At 48.7% G+C, this 15,419-nt stretch overlaps 1 protein-coding gene across 1 annotated transcript in view; it reads right to left on the reverse strand.

Moving 5' to 3' along the window:
- LOC149362851 (uncharacterized) overlaps window positions 1-15,419 on the reverse strand; it is a 30,289-nt gene that overhangs the window by 2,546 nt on the left and 12,324 nt on the right. Inside the window, exons 7-11 of the mRNA XM_089567489.1 lie at window positions 13,755-13,778; window positions 13,200-13,262; window positions 3,314-3,432; window positions 2,847-2,873; window positions 47-214 (exon numbers count right to left, since the gene is read on the reverse strand). Coding sequence (XP_089423615.1) covers window positions 47-214; window positions 2,847-2,873; window positions 3,314-3,432; window positions 13,200-13,262; window positions 13,755-13,778 — 401 coding nt within the window. The remainder of the gene's footprint in view (window positions 1-46; window positions 215-2,846; window positions 2,874-3,313; window positions 3,433-13,199; window positions 13,263-13,754; window positions 13,779-15,419) is intronic.

Raw genomic sequence — 15,419 nt, forward strand, 5'->3', positions numbered from 1 at the left:
GGCACTGAGAGGCACCATTGACCTCTAGAGATACTTGATCACGTACATTTAACGGGAATTTCTGGCTCTTCTTCTGTCGCATTCGTATCGTCCCACCAGTTGTCCGCCTCGCCGAAGATTTCCCCGCGCAACACTTGGCTGGTATTGAAGGTCGGCAGAAGCTCCGACAGGTTGCCTGTCTCGTAAATCTCACGACGCAGGGGCTCTTGGTAGGCTGCAAAAGAATAATGGGAATTGACCTTGTTGCTCGCACGCGCAAGTGCACAAGTGCGCGTACTGATTGTGCGATGCAACACAGAAATTTTGTTAATTTGGAAACTATTGGACACGAAGGGGCTAAAACTCTCAAGCGGCTCACAGCAAGCCGCGTGACATGCGAACTTACTTGTTCAATCCCTCCTAGTCCTCATCTGTTCCGCAATTATAACATCTAAAAATTAATTTAAGCACGTCTATCTAATTAAAGATGTTTGCACCTCATCAATTTTCCTACATCGCAGTGACTGCGGCCCCTTTGGTTTGTGTCTCGGGTGGAGCAGTCTTAGACGGTGCCATTAGAAGAAGGTATAATATTTAGTCGCTTCTGTACCTGTCTTGGCGCATGATAGCCTTACTTGCTTATGCGCCATTAAACTCAACTCACCTCAAGCTTCTGTACCTGTCATCAATATGAACATCACAAGCTCCCTACCTGTACATACGTTACAGTGTAAATAGTATATCTGTATACTGGGCCTCTCTCCCCTCTAGCCTTTCTGCCTGTCCCCTCAACTCTTTCATTTCATGCCTCCAGTCTGCCTGCTATCCCTTTATTGCTTCCCGTAGCGATGGCGGATGCCGGGGCTAGTAAAAGTATCTTCCTTCCTTTTATTATTATTTTTTAAACAAACCCCTACAACTACTACTGCCATCATACTTCGCGTGGCACAAAGTACCCGCATCACTTCAGTAATGTCCAGGTTGTTGTTGAGTCTCTGTAGAGGGCCCTTGAAACAATGACGACGGAAGCGTATACTTTCAGATACTTACGTTTATATATACCAAATATATACAGTATCCTACAAATATTTGCAACTAAAGGGTAGTGAGTCCACTGAGCACATAGTAACTGAGACCGCTCGGGTTTCAGACTCCTGAGGAGGGCGTTGCTTCAGCCCGCACTGGCGTTCGAAGCGCCCTCCCGCCTCCTTACTGTGCTGATCTTCAGCTAGGCCATCGACACGCTGGAATCTGACAGCGCGGACAGTCCTCCGGAGGCAGTGGGCTTCAAGGTAGGCTATGTGTGCTGGAAGGGTGGTCGACGGTGAACAAAAGACTTCGGTATAAAAAGGAAAACGCGCAGTGTCGATTTAACTTTGGGAACACCTGAATTAGGCCGCTGATAAGTTGGGACAGGGATCGAAATAGGAGACGTCCCGCCATGAGCAACAAGCTATGTGCTCTCGTCCGCTTGGGTCCGCTTGAAGGTTCCCGCTCCATTTTGTGTCACTATAATCTACGGCTACAAGGAGAACCGCTCCTCCCAACAGGATTTGTCCTTCGCGCCAAATCACTCATATATCTGAGAATTTAAAAAAAGAAATAAACAAACACAGAGCAAATCAAATCAATATAAGCAAATCAAAGTTTTGACTCATTTAGGAGCTGCGGCAATTCGAACACCATTTCTTTGATTCCACGCTGACCTCTGTACAAGTCATGGATAGAGATGTGAAGGCCTGAAAGAAACACTGCAATTTTGGAAAAAAAAATGGTTTCTTTAGTTTTTTTCAGACGAGGAAAAATGGAAAGAAACATCGAAAATTTCACAATGCAATTTCAAGGTTTCATGATTGCTTGCTTTTAGTTTAGGTTTTTGTTTTTGCTTTGAAAACCATTACAGCGTGCATCGTTGAACGATTGGAGAGCAGTCGTCATCGCAGGTGCCAGGTGGTGCTTTTAAATTGTTCGTGCTGCGAGTACGCGGGTTGAAGGCCAAGTCACATATAAGATCCAGGCTCGACTTAAAAGCATACTAATACTTGAACTCACGGCTAAAGTAGAATAAAATGGCTGCAAATTCTACAGCGCTACACACATGTCATAAATAACATAGGCTGCTGTGCACGTAAGCGGTTTTAGCCAAAATACAAGCCTAGCTTCTTGATTTCCAACGCAGCAGAGTACAGGACATCTGCAGGAATTTGGTCCAGGACAGGGGTCTTCAGCGAAGCATGTGGCCCCATCTAGCTGGTGGCAAGACCTTTGCACCAACCAGCCGCTAACTTGTCTGGCTTGCCGACTGCTGCAGATATCACCATCATCCGCCAGCTGCGAACGAAACTGGTCCCGTTTCGGAAACGTCCATACAAGGGTTCGCAACAGGCTTTCAGGGGAACGCGTTCAAATTAAAGCTTGTGTATGTGCAGTCGAACCTAGCTGTGGACGCAGCTGCTGCGCGTAGTGCCGCATCCAGCTACAGTGACTCTGAGTCCGATATGGAATGACTTATAGATCAGTTTTCATGTTCTCTTTTTTGGTGCAATATAACAAGAAGTTCATTCCACAAATATGATATTTATATCTCCATATACGCCTGAAGTGCAAATCATTATTTATCTTCTCGGTGCAATAGAACAAGAAGTTCGTTTCACAATATGACATCTATAGCTGCATATTCGACTGAACTTCGGAGCATTATTATTGATCGTTGTGCTGTTGCAAATAAATCTGTTCTTTTCACGTTTTGCAAAATTTCCAATTTTTGATGAAAAAAACCCTGAAAGAAATGGTTTTTTTTATGCCATTCAAAATTTCTTGAAATTTTACATCTCTTGTCATGGAATAAACATACTGAATGCACTCACCTCGTAGTGCCAAGAAAGGTGGGTTTTCTGCAGGAATTTGAAAAGAAATACAATTAGGGGAACAATAATTGGTAGTTCCTTAGATCTACTAACTTAAATAGGTAAATTTATCATTCGAGGTTCTTCGGAAGACGATTAGAGTGAAATAGGTTAAAAAGCCATAAAAAAAACCGGGCCAGGATAATAGGACGAGTTCATTCCACTTTAGTTTTTGTTCTTTTCAAATTTTGTCGTCAGCCTAAGAGTCAACCCCACCCCCGCGTGTGACACGCTTGTTAACGGACAACAGTATGAACCATTAAAGGCTTTCACCTTACTAATGAGATAAAGAATCGGCGCTCTGAAATTCATATTCCCTTAAGATTTCATAGCTGTGACTTCATTAATTGAAAAATATTTTCTAAGACCAGTGTCCCCAGTTAAGGACAATGCAAGGCGATCACAGATGAGTCGGCGCGTCCACTCACTGATGCCTTCGAGGACGAAGAAGACGGCGGTGACCACGATGGCGGGACACACGAGCAGTCCGCAGATGGTGTTGATGAAGCTGTTGCAGTTGCGGGACAGCGCCGCGTCGCCGGGGTCCCTGCACACAGGCGGTGGCAGCTTCACGTTATAGAGCATCCCTTGACGCCTTCCAGGTGGGTGTACGACGTGCGGAAGGTGCGTGGGTGAAGTCAGTAATGAAAAGAGGGGAGGAGGCGAGCTTTTGGGTATTAGAAGCGAGGCAAGAGCGATGAACCGCGTACAGCATAGGCAGGAGGTCACTGATCAGCGGTAGGAAGAATGAGCCGCGAACATTCAAGGGAAAGGATGTGCGCACGCAGATGCGCCTTGGTTGCGGCATTTTAGCCCACGTTCTTTCTTCCGCAGTGTTTGTTTCGCGAAGGCTTAAACAGTTACATTGTGTCTCTGAATGCCCACAAAGCACATACTTTTTTGCAGGTACCCTGCAAGTAGTACAGAACGCCATTAGAAAACGAGAAAGACACGGCAAGATTTTGCACAAAACTCTGGCTATGCTTGCTGCTGTGGTTGTCACGCTGTCGAACCGATGCAAGATGTCAATTATAAAGAAGTTACTTGACTTGAGTTGGAGAAAATAATAAAATTGATGTGCTTTTTTAAGTTCTGCAGTGGAGCATACGCTATTAACGCTATAGTCCCCCCCCCCCTCCCTTCCCTATTCTTCCTGCAACGTCCCACAACAGCACAGATTCTTTGTGACCGAAATAGTTCGCTCCAAGCTACTCTCCGTTTCGAGATTATTTCGCATGCGTCGAATAAGGACAAGTTCCCGTCTTTCGGTGTCTGGCGAAAGTTGTCCGCATTGCTCAGGCGCACATACATGTTGCGATCACGAGGAAGGGAGAACTTTGAGCTTGGAAATCAACAGCCGCTCACGTGGTCGCCAACTCCCCATGGCAGTCAAAATTCCTGGAAGCTGGCCGCATACCAATACACACAAGCGCCAAAGTAGGCTCACACATGAAAAGGCTCGCCTCGGCCTGTCTGTGCAAGGATCCGCCAGTAATGAACGCTCGTCTCAAGTGCTGCTCGCAAAGGGTTTGCTGTGTCCCCTCTGTTTTGCTGATTAGTATCGAGAACATCCGTGGTTTGTGTTCGCGTCAGCAACGTCTAGAGATTTCAGACAGTTCGTGCCTTCTAACAGAATTTTATTCCGCACGCAGTCAACCCCTGAAACACAATATCACGTGCACTCAGCGCGTAAATAGAACGGAACACTGTCATGCGAATTTTCGCTTGATGGCATGCTTACCAGTCGGCTGAAAGAGCAAGAAGACCGATAGGGGCCGATTGTTAAGAGAGGACCTCAAAAAAATGGCGCGTTTAATTATTCCTTTAATGTAGACGACTTCGGCTTCATCTACAAAGCTACAAAAGTGGCTTTTGTACAGCGCTCGCCGCATCGGCGCTACAGCGGCATCTTGATTTAGCAAAACTTTCACGAAACTGTTGGCCTGTAGTAATCCGCTTTCTTCCATCTCCAGGTGTTCCATTTGGAGCTGGACCGTTGTTAGAGAACTTCCTCAACCAAGCTGCATGCCCCGATCACACGATGGCGGAATAGCTGACACTTGTAGATTTATGCAGAAATTAAGATTTTTCAGCCACTACAGTTTTCTACCTCTAGTATATATAAGTACATATTAAATTGATCATGAGGACATGAAAGACGCAGCAACTGTCCTAATCTCGGTGGGCACCTCAACCCGGCCAAATATTTTCTTTCTTCGTGACTCATGGGTTGACGGTATATGGTCTGCGAACTTCTGCGTTTAATTTCCGTCTGGTCAGATTTTTCCTCTTAATATCAGTCGCACGTCGACGGGCCAGCTGGTCAATAATTTCACATACCATGAGATAAACCTGCGTTGGACGATTGCCTTCAAGGTATTACATCAATACTCAGGCCAAATAACTGCAATGCATATGTAGTGAATCGATTGAAAACATTCGGTTCAGCATTACCGACAATCATCCTCCCGAGTTTAAGAGCTTCCTGAGAGAGAGAGAGGAGGGTCAGGAGGTCCTATTAGAGAGGTGGAGGAGCTCCGTATTTTGGGCCTTTTCATTCACCACAGACTAAGACCGGACTCCACTATTGTGAAACTCAAGAGAGTAGGCGAACAGGTAGAGTGCGTGATCCGTCGCGTTTCCAACAAGCGGGGTGGTCTGCGGGGCAGGGACGCGCTTCGGCTCGTCTATGCCTTCGTGACTAGCCGGATCCTCTACGCCGTGCCATATCTCCGCACTACTAAGCAAGACGAGGCGCGAATAGACGCCATCATCCGCAAGGCAACTAAGCGAGCCCTGGATCTCCCGGTGCTACCTCTAATGCCAAACTCAAGGCATTGGGGGTGCTAAACTCCTACCAGGAGCTGCGGGAGGCCCACCTCGTGAACCAATACACGCGGCTCATGCAGACGGCCCCTGGGCGCCGCCTGCTAAACCGCTTACACATCCAACACGACTGCACTCCTGAGGAGGCGGAGCGTATCCCATGCAGTACTGTGGTGCCATATGCTCTGGGTCTCCCCGCTCCCCCGTAACATGGACACCGACATGCACGAAAACAGACGACAAGCGCGGGCTCGGGCTCTTGAGAGACAACATGGCTCCCGACCCGGTGTATATTATGTAGACGTAACAGAGCCATCGCCCACGGGATTTTACACGGCCGCTGTCGTTCACCAGGAAATGCACGTTGATGGACTCTCCTTTCGAGCCCCGAATTCAATACGAGCCGAGGAAGTAGCGATAGCGCTTGCTGCCGCCCACGCCAATTCTAGAATCATCATTACGGACTCCCGAAAAGCATGTGATCATTACTTGGCAGGGGAGATCTCCCCTTAGCTGCTTGCATTCTAAGACGGACTGCCACTGATCCAACACCGAAAAGAATCATTTGGGCTCCTGGCCACCAGGGCTTACGAGGTAATGAGGCCGCTGGCGAGGCTGCCCGAGCGCTTATTCACCGGGCTCCTCATCCCAGCTCTTCTGGCTCGGAGACTAACTAGCCGCTGCTGCGATTCAGGGAAATAATAACGCATTATAGCGACAACCACCGCCTTTTCGCGGCGCCTGCAAAGGGGCTGAGTAAGACGGAGGAGCGAACTTTAAGGCGCCTGCAGATAGGTGCTCTACTCTGTCCTGCAATCATAAAACATTACGATCCTAACACGGATGATGATGCCCTCACTGTGGGGAGACCTGTAATATCTTCCACATGGTGTGGGCATGTACTCAAAATCCCCACCTCCCCCCTTCCCCTACCCCTTTCAGAGAGGCATGGGAGACTGCCCTCCTCAACTGCTCCTCGCTTGAGTCCCAAAGGGCTCTGGTGAAACGGGCGAGAGACGGGGCCTTGTCATGCGGTGTCCCGGACTAGGGACGCCGACCAAGTAGCGGGGCCACTCTGTGGCTCCCATAGTCTATCTCATCAATTAAAAGATTTCACCACCACCACCACCACCTTCCTGAGAATTTAGAAAGTATAAGACCTGACTGGAATGCAAGAGCGGCACAACTGAGCAAAAATTAGGAGCCCTACCTGCCTGCAGCCCTGAAAAGAACCCTCATTTGATTCTAGTCATAAAGTGAAAAAATCTCACAGTCTTCGTTCCTATTCCCTCACGCATTTAAACCGAAGTTCTTTTAGCCCATATCCCACCCCGCTTTTTCCAGCGAAGACCAGGCGAACATTTCTTGATTTTATTTCTTTCAGCCCGTTATCGCCTGTGGGTGTACCAAACTCTCTCTTCTGTCCTTTGGGCCTCATCCTCATTATGACGGGATCAGTAGTCAAAGTGGAACGTATTTTTCATAAATTTTCTTTTAAGTTTGCCTCAGCGAGTACCTGTACCTCTCCAAAACTAGCTATACTTCCTCAAATTTTCGGAAAACATAGTTTGTCACAATTTGTGTTCGACAAATTTGTGACCGAGATTGCCGCTGATCATGCCTTAGCTTCACTCGTCTCTGCGGTAACCAGAATAAATTGTGTCTTTCCTTGGCTACGAAAGCGGTCGGTTCTGAAGGAATATTAGAAAAAGCAGCTAAAATAATGCCCTTATGAAATAATACAGACAACTAAATAGTAGCGTAAAATGTCGCACGCGCCACTCCGTGCTTCGCAAATGCTGCAGTGTCCAGCAACGAGCTTTCCACAGGCCGGTTGCAATCGTCAGGTTGTATTGAAGCTCATTTAAATTCTCCAGGGCAAACTAGGAATAAAATGTTTTTGGTTTTTTTGCTTACGTGCAGCCCGCAAGGTTTACATAATGCTAAAGTATTCAAAAACTCAAACAACGAAATTGAAAGATAAATTCGGTGATAATTGGCATTACTATTGTTGTACGGCACGATTGCACCAACTCTTCAACGCCTGATCACATATTTACGCTTCATAGCGTATTTGCGTATAGAAAGCCCAATAATGCTGTGGAATGCACTTACCAGGTCGCAGTGCTAAGAGAAACAGATCAGAAGCGTTAGTGGGTCAGCTGAGCAAGACCAAGTCTTACATGATCGTATCTTACAGAGGCCGCTGTTTCAGGCCACAAACACAGGAGATAGGCTACATACGTTTTTGGTCAGCCTACAAATGAGAGCATAGTTCTATGCAAGGTGTCTGCTGGTCTCAGAGTTCCGCTAACCTCCACTCCTATCTCGCCTTCACTCCCTACAACTTGGCGGCAGCACTGCGCTTCCCAGCTTGCACGTTCAAACAGCCAGGTTCTACTGATTTTTTTTAGCACGCCTGTGTTGACCGTGGCCATGTGCGCAAGGTTTTGATGTCGCAAACGCCCTTTTTCTTAATAAAATCGGTGCTTTTCTTTTGGGTAGTTGAGTCCTTATGCGAACGTTGTGGCTGGCTGCAGACTCGATTCCTCCCGATTTCATGTGCAGGCAACCGAGAAGACTCAAAGACCCGATTAGTTTGCGTTCACAGCCCGCCATGCGAAACATCTAGTAAACTGTAAATGTTCTGGCAATATCTATGCGTGCGAAAATGATTAGTGTAAATCTTTTCAGTAGACGATCAAAGCCGTCCTTAGCATCCATGCACGGGAAAAGGCAGCAGCAGCTGATAACAATACCAGCGAGGAAGCCGCTAATTGTGTCCTTTTCAAAAAGAGGTCGCAGCATGCCGCCATACTGGGCACTATGCTGTGGGCAACAGTTGCCAGCAACTGAGTGTTGAGGCAAAAACTCCTCCACGTTCTCCCCAACGGCCAAAAGCAGCTGGCCAGGGTGGGCGTAAAAATGTCTGTTGGCACTTGAGCTACTAAAACAATCTTGTGCCCAGAAGGTATTAAATTCATGCGCTAGGTAATAATAAGGAATATATTCACATGTTCTCACCTTCGATGCTTTCTTCACCTGATGTCATAGAAAATAAAGAAAAGTAATAGTTAAAATGCAAGGCTTGTGCTGCATGTCATCAGACCGGTAGAGCGATGCTGAATACCAATGCGTGCTAAGTGTGACAGCGCACTGCGCATCTCCGGAGGGCCGCTATCTGCGGCGATATCTTCCCTTTGCGGGACCCCGGAGGCGCTTGACCAAGATACTGTATTAGTGCACTGCACGGGCTCGGGCCGGCCCGAAAGCCCGGGCCCGGCCCGGCCCGCGGGCCGGGCCGGGCCGGGATATGATTTGTTTTTGCCGGGCCCGGGCCTGAAGTTGCGGGCCCGGGCCGGTCTCGGGCTTAAAGCTGCGGACCCGAGCTGGGCTTGGGTCTGTAGAGAAACGGCGGTAGAGAAACTATTGCAGAGTGAAGTACACAACAGCTGCATTGGAGCAGTGACACGGATGAGCTATGGGTTATAGTACGCGCTGAGAAAAAAACTAAGCTTTATTCATTGACTTATTTATTTCCTCATTTCCACGCCGCGGTGGCTTAGTGGTCAATGCGCTTAATTACTAAGCCGGGGAACCAGCGTTTGCTCCTAGCCTCGGCGGCCGCATTTCTGTTTCGGCGGCAAGCATCACAGCCGTGTACTGTGTAGTATCTTTGCTCGTTGAAGAAACCCAGGTGGTCGAAATGATCCGGAGCCCTCTGCATCGGTGTCTCTCACAGCCTGACTCCCTTTGGGCCTTTAAGCCCCCCCAAAAATAGCTGTTATTTTGCAGCCATATTTTTCTTATGTCAGAAAATTCACAAACTAAAGCGCGTTTGGTTTTCTTTTTGATCAGCACCGGGACGTCTCGTAAATGAAATAGCCACAAAAGCTCGCGAGAGTTTGTAAATCTCATCTCATAACCACATCTATTCCTCCTCGCTTCTTTAGCATGGTTGTCATGACAAGTGTTTTGCCCTGTAAGTTATTACGTGGTTTGCGCGTTATCTTCTGCTCCACTAGTAAGAGTAAAATTCAACCGGTCTTAATTTGCCATTGATCGATCGTCATCCCAAAACATACCTATACACTATTCGAAATACATTCAAGAAAAACATTAGTTTAGAAATACATTCGGGAAGAACATTAGTTTAGGACTCTTATAGTCTTCAAAACACACATCGTGAAATACTCAAGCCTTTTAACTTTTCGTTTCTGCTGAAAGGCGACCAGTTCGGCTATGAGTTCAACCTCTGAGATCGCTATCACTAAAAAAATGTCATTCCACTGCTTGCTAGGCAGCTTTAATGTTTATACTTCGCGGGCGGCAAAATATAACTGATTAAAATCATGGGGGACTGCAAAGTAGCCTACTACGCGCGTATGCAGCCCTCATTATTTGGCTTTCGGAACTTCCGAGTTTATCTTTGCCCACCTACACGAGATCACTGCCCAAAAGACGGGCCTGGCGAGCACTACTCTTAATCACTTCCTTCTGGGTTAAAAAGAACCAACTTTCTTCAAGCCAAACTGTGGGTTCAGAACCTTTGTCGGCCAGTTTCTTATCGGACGATAGTAGCAGTCTGCTTGCTCAGAATGAGCAGTATACCTCAAGCGTTACTGTGAAACGGGCCGGGCCGGGCTCGCTAGAGCGATAATTTAGCGGGCCTGGGCCGGGCCCGGGCTTGAAGCCGCGGGCCTGGGCCGGGCTCGGGCTTCAGGTCTCGGGCCCGGGCCCGGCTTGGGCCTCAGATTGAGGCCCGTGCAGTGCTCTAGACTGTATGGCACCAGGAATCGTCGGGTGACGGGGGCCAATGTTCATTAGGGGTCCGAAGGCCGATAGCCTGGCTCTCATCTTTATCACCACACCGACAAGCATTGAACTGGTCAAGAGCACCTCGCAAGAGTGACAGGAGCGACGGCAGAAGGGGATAAAGACCCAGACCGGCGAACGGTCCGGAAAGGCGGTGAGTGCCGCAGGCGCTGGCGCTGAGAAAAGGGCGGGGAAGACGCTCCAGTCTCGAAAGGAGGATCGAAAAAAAGCGAGGAAGTCTGTTCAGTGGAGTGACGAGCAAGGCCCGAGACGACACCGCTGGGCAGTCGGTCCTCCGGCGCCCGAAGCGCCCAAGCCATCGATGAGAAGCCGAGCCTCAGCGAAGGAACAAGCTCAACTCCGCAGTCCCTCCGCTCCTTCTGACGGAGACTCCGCCTCCAACGGAGCAGCATGCAAGCTTGGGAATCCAAGCTTCTGTGTCATGTACTCAATAGTAAGTAATTCTTGAATACATATGTTCTGTTCCAACTGAGTCTAGCGGTGTCTCTTTGCCTCTCCGTCCCGTGTGAACCCGCGCAGTATTTAAGGTCTCAAAAACAAAGCTGCTCTGAATGCTGCGACATTCATGACTTCAATCCAGGGAAAATCACGTGACTGATTGTGGAACTTTGACCCCATTTGAGAGGCTTGAGACATCGAAGGGCTTCAGCGGGAAAAATTTCTCTATCAGAGGGAGCTCCCACCCCGCTGCCATCGCTCGGAACAAGGATGCTGGCATTGGGGAGCATTGTTTCGATATTTACGGGTGATGAGATGGCTCTTCCCATCAGCGCTTTCTTTTCCATGCTAGAAAAAAGTTGGGAAAATGGGAGGGGTGTTCGATGCGCACCTGCTGGAAATTGCAAGGTGCAGCAGCTGTTCGTGATTGGCGAGCCGAAAAGGTGAAGTCCACAAAAAAATTTTCGGAATTGCAGAAGCTCGTGTTCAAGCACTTCGGTACTGAATATCACCATGTGCGTGTACGTAAGTTCCGCGGGGCCCAAGAGATGGCAGGGGAGGACGTGAGAGCATTTGCGCTGCGACCTCAGCGCGTAGCACGCTCAAAAGTCGGAGAGGAGGGAAGAAGCAAGAGACACCGCGACGCTTAGATGGAACAAAACACATATTCAAGAATTGCATATTATTGAGTACATGACGCCAACGGTGGGATGCCCAAGCTTACATGCCGCTGTATAGACCACGGAGTCTTCGTCAGAAGGAACGGGGGGACTGCGGAGTTGACCCTGTTGGTTCGATGATGCTAAGCTTCTCCCCGACGGCTTGGGTGCTTCGGACGCTGGAGGGCCGAGTGTCCAGCGGTGTCGTCTCGAGCCTTGCTCGTCATTCACTGACAAGTTTTCGGCACTTTTCACGCCTATTCGGGTGATCCTTCTTTTCAGGCTGGAGCGTCTCTCTCGCCCTCTACGGCGGCCAGAAACGGGCCGACTATAGTTGTGACGTACAAAGTCGTTCTGATGACGCAAACACAACAAGCCAGTTGAGTGGAAGGGAAATGGATACGAACTAAGACTATAAGAGGGAGGAAGGAAACGACAAGGGGGCAGAAATGAAAATTAGACGGGAATCAGCGGTGACACTTACATGCCCTCTGGTTTCTTCGCCACATTGGCCACGTTTCTTATTATCTCTGTATAAACGTGTTAATAAATGCTTTCGTGGGTGGTATCTATATTCTGGACGTCAGGGAATCCACTTCGGACTCCTTGGTGTGCGCCAGGATGGATACCTGTGAATTTTTCGGCGTGCAACTTGTGCCCCCTGATTTGAAGCGAGTTTGCTTGTGCTGACTCCCAGCATGCTTACAGAATATTAAAGCCCTGGGATCAAATGACCCCGCGTGCTGCGAATACGAAACGTTTGATATGCTGGTTTAAAATCTGCTGATGACGAAATACTGTGCGACGGCCCAAATGCGTGAAGACAAGGATGGAACATGGGTATAAACAGTCGGAACACAGTCATTCCCGCTATCAGGCTCCAAAATGGGAACTATGGTGTGTGCTGCAGCAGTGCAAGCCGTTATAGAGGGAAAAGTAAAGGCGCTTTCGTTCTTCGAAGATCTGCTTCCATTGAGAGTCCCCCCTGTCAGAAGAGTGCCTTCGCTGAGGCCGTTTTGGGCCACACCTCCCACTTCGAACGTGACTGACCTCACTGCTAGTTTTCTGACCAAAACGCTTTCATAGACGACTTTTCAGCTCGACAGCAATCGTACCCTTCGATCAGCTTGATCACGTTGACTTGCCTGAGAGCACAAACCCCTAGTTTAAATGCCATACTCGGAACCAACATTACCAAACTTACAACAAGGACATACTATGACATCATGCTCACGCCAATGTTATTACTAATATTTTTTTCTCTATCTGTAGTTCATGAACAAACACGGGAGCATGAGCGCAGCAGAAAATAAGCATGTCTTGTTCAAACCCTGCCAGCACATCCACCCACAAATGGAATACATTTTACTACTCTCTGAATGGGGCGTTTCCGAGCAACGTAGCCACTGCTGCCTCGGGAAATAAGTCACCTAAGTCCCGTTTTTCTCCATTCTTTTCTCTCTCTCTTTTGCTCTCTCTATGCGGCAAGAGTAATTGAAAGAATGCGGATGCGTGCTGGGGCAGTAATTCGAAGAGTGAAAGGTTGCGTACTGACCCTTAGCCCCCTTGTGGGCGGCAGCTTCGCCAGCACCAGGAGCCTGCGGCTGCTTGCCCCCACCTGGTGGAGAAACAACAGCAGCGTCAGAAAATAAATTAAGCCAGAGCAAATCCACAATCAATGACAGTATAAATTTACTCGCTAACATTTGGCGCGCGCTTACTTGAAATTGTTGGAAGTGGTAGTGACAAACGAGGCAGTTTGACGACAGCTAGTGACAATGCCAAGGACAGACTCAATACCACATTTTTTCGAGAAAAATCAAGTTGTTCTCCAATCCAGCTGTGATGCGTGGGGAAAATAGCTGAACAAGATGCCTCAAGCCGATGAACACAAGACAAGAAGACAAAGTCAAGACAAGACGACAAAAAGACAAGAAGGCGAAAAAAAAATTGGAATAAAGTAAGTTCTTTTAGGGAGGCTTCCAGCGCTTCAGAAAACAAGACAAGTGCTCTGGAACGCTGCTGGTAGCGAACTGCTTGCGTTTGGTGAAGAAACTTTCCGTCATTCCACGTTTAGTCAGAAGTGTTTAAATGAGCCACGTATACGTGCCTTCCTCCTCGTCGGACCCGCTTTCTGGAAAAAAAAAAGAAAATAATGAACCGCATGAGCAACACGTCTAACTAGTGTGGGGGCCTGCATTTGTCATTTCATTTCAGTGCCCCTTGAAACCACCAAACAGGGAAAATAAAATTTCGATAAATTTTGCCAAGCCATCTGTTTGCGTAAGCTTCACCATCATAACATAAACATCGATAAACGATGTGCGGCGGAGAGAAATACAGAAAAGAAAATTGTATTTGTACTATTAAGAGACAGGAATAGGACATCTTAGTTCAGATGGAGAAGGAGACACAGGTTCGGGTAGGGGACGTGATGCGAAGGGAAGATAACCGTTGGTATTAAAGGGTAACGGAATTGATTCTAAAAAGAAGGGAAGCATAGTAGGGAGCGCCACAGAGAGTCGGATAAGCAGATGCGATTAGGAAGTTTGCGGGGATATATGGTGGCCGCAGCTCAGCGCCAACGATAGAAATAATCATTAAGAACTCATGCTGAATTCCAATGGCAGATCGGGACCGCTCCGTCGGATCGCGTACGGAGCGCGTCGGAGCGCGTAGCTTCGCCACCTCCCATTTTGCGATTGGAATGCGAGTGCTCCCTCGGGAGCACTTGGGGCATCTAAAGCCAGGTGCATCAAGTTTGGTTGCGCGACGCCAGCGCCGCAGCGGCGAGCCGCGGAAACTAGGGGCGCCGCCGGAGCGAACGCACTGCTAGCTTCGTGTTCAAGTGCGACAGGAGTTGCGCGAGGCGCAATCTCCGCGTTGACAGACTCCGTCTCGGCGAAACAAAAAGGAGGTAGTACGAAGGCCGTAATGTAAAAACAAAACCAAAGCGTATGTACAGGATGGTCCACTCTCCGTGAACACGCGAGTATGCGGCCGCGGTCTTCGGAGCGCCAGTGAGCCTGTCCCTACCGTTCACGAAAGAAGTGGCGGACGACGCGCAGGCAAGTCGCTCGCTGCTCGATTTTCCAGCCTTGCGACTGCGAGACGCAAGCCGCTGAACCAATCAGCGAGACAGCCGAGCTTTCGGCAACGACGCCGCCCGCGGACACGCCGAGCGACGAACTGCGCTGCCCCCGGCCAACGTTTCTCCCTGGCTGCCGTAGTCGTCGCTAAGCCTAACTGTTTCACATCGATGCCGCAGTTGAGGGCGCTGTAGTAAAGGTTCTACTCGCGTCACCGTTTTACTGTGTTCCTCGTCTCATAATAAAATAAAGACATGATCGATTTCTGCGACGCCTCCAACAGCGGAGCTAGCAGGCAGCAGGCCAGCCGCACTGGGCATCTTGCAGGAAGAAATTTGCTTGTATCGCAGTTATCACTTCTACCAGCAACTCGGTATTGGCCAACGATCCTCAAAAATGATTCATTTTTTTACACTCCTCTACTCCAGGGCTTGTTATGAACGCGAACAAAGAATATTAGCGCATTTTTCTGACGCCGGCGGCAGGCATATACAGGTCGGCAGCTTCACACTCGCTGTCCGTTTCAGACGAATCTTCACTGCTGGACTCTGAGCTTTCAGTGACCGAGTCGGAACCGTCACTTCCATGAAGCAAAATTAGTGCCGCACGGCTCGGAGCAAGATCATTGCCGTCCACTGTAGACTGGAAAGTGCCCGGCTGTCCCGACTCGCCCGTCTCACCACGTA

This window comes from Amblyomma mixtum, chromosome 2 (assembly GCF_055824585.1).
Source record: "Amblyomma mixtum isolate Tamu chromosome 2, ASM5582458v1, whole genome shotgun sequence".
Classification (NCBI taxonomy): Eukaryota; Metazoa; Arthropoda; class Arachnida; order Ixodida; family Ixodidae; genus Amblyomma; species Amblyomma mixtum.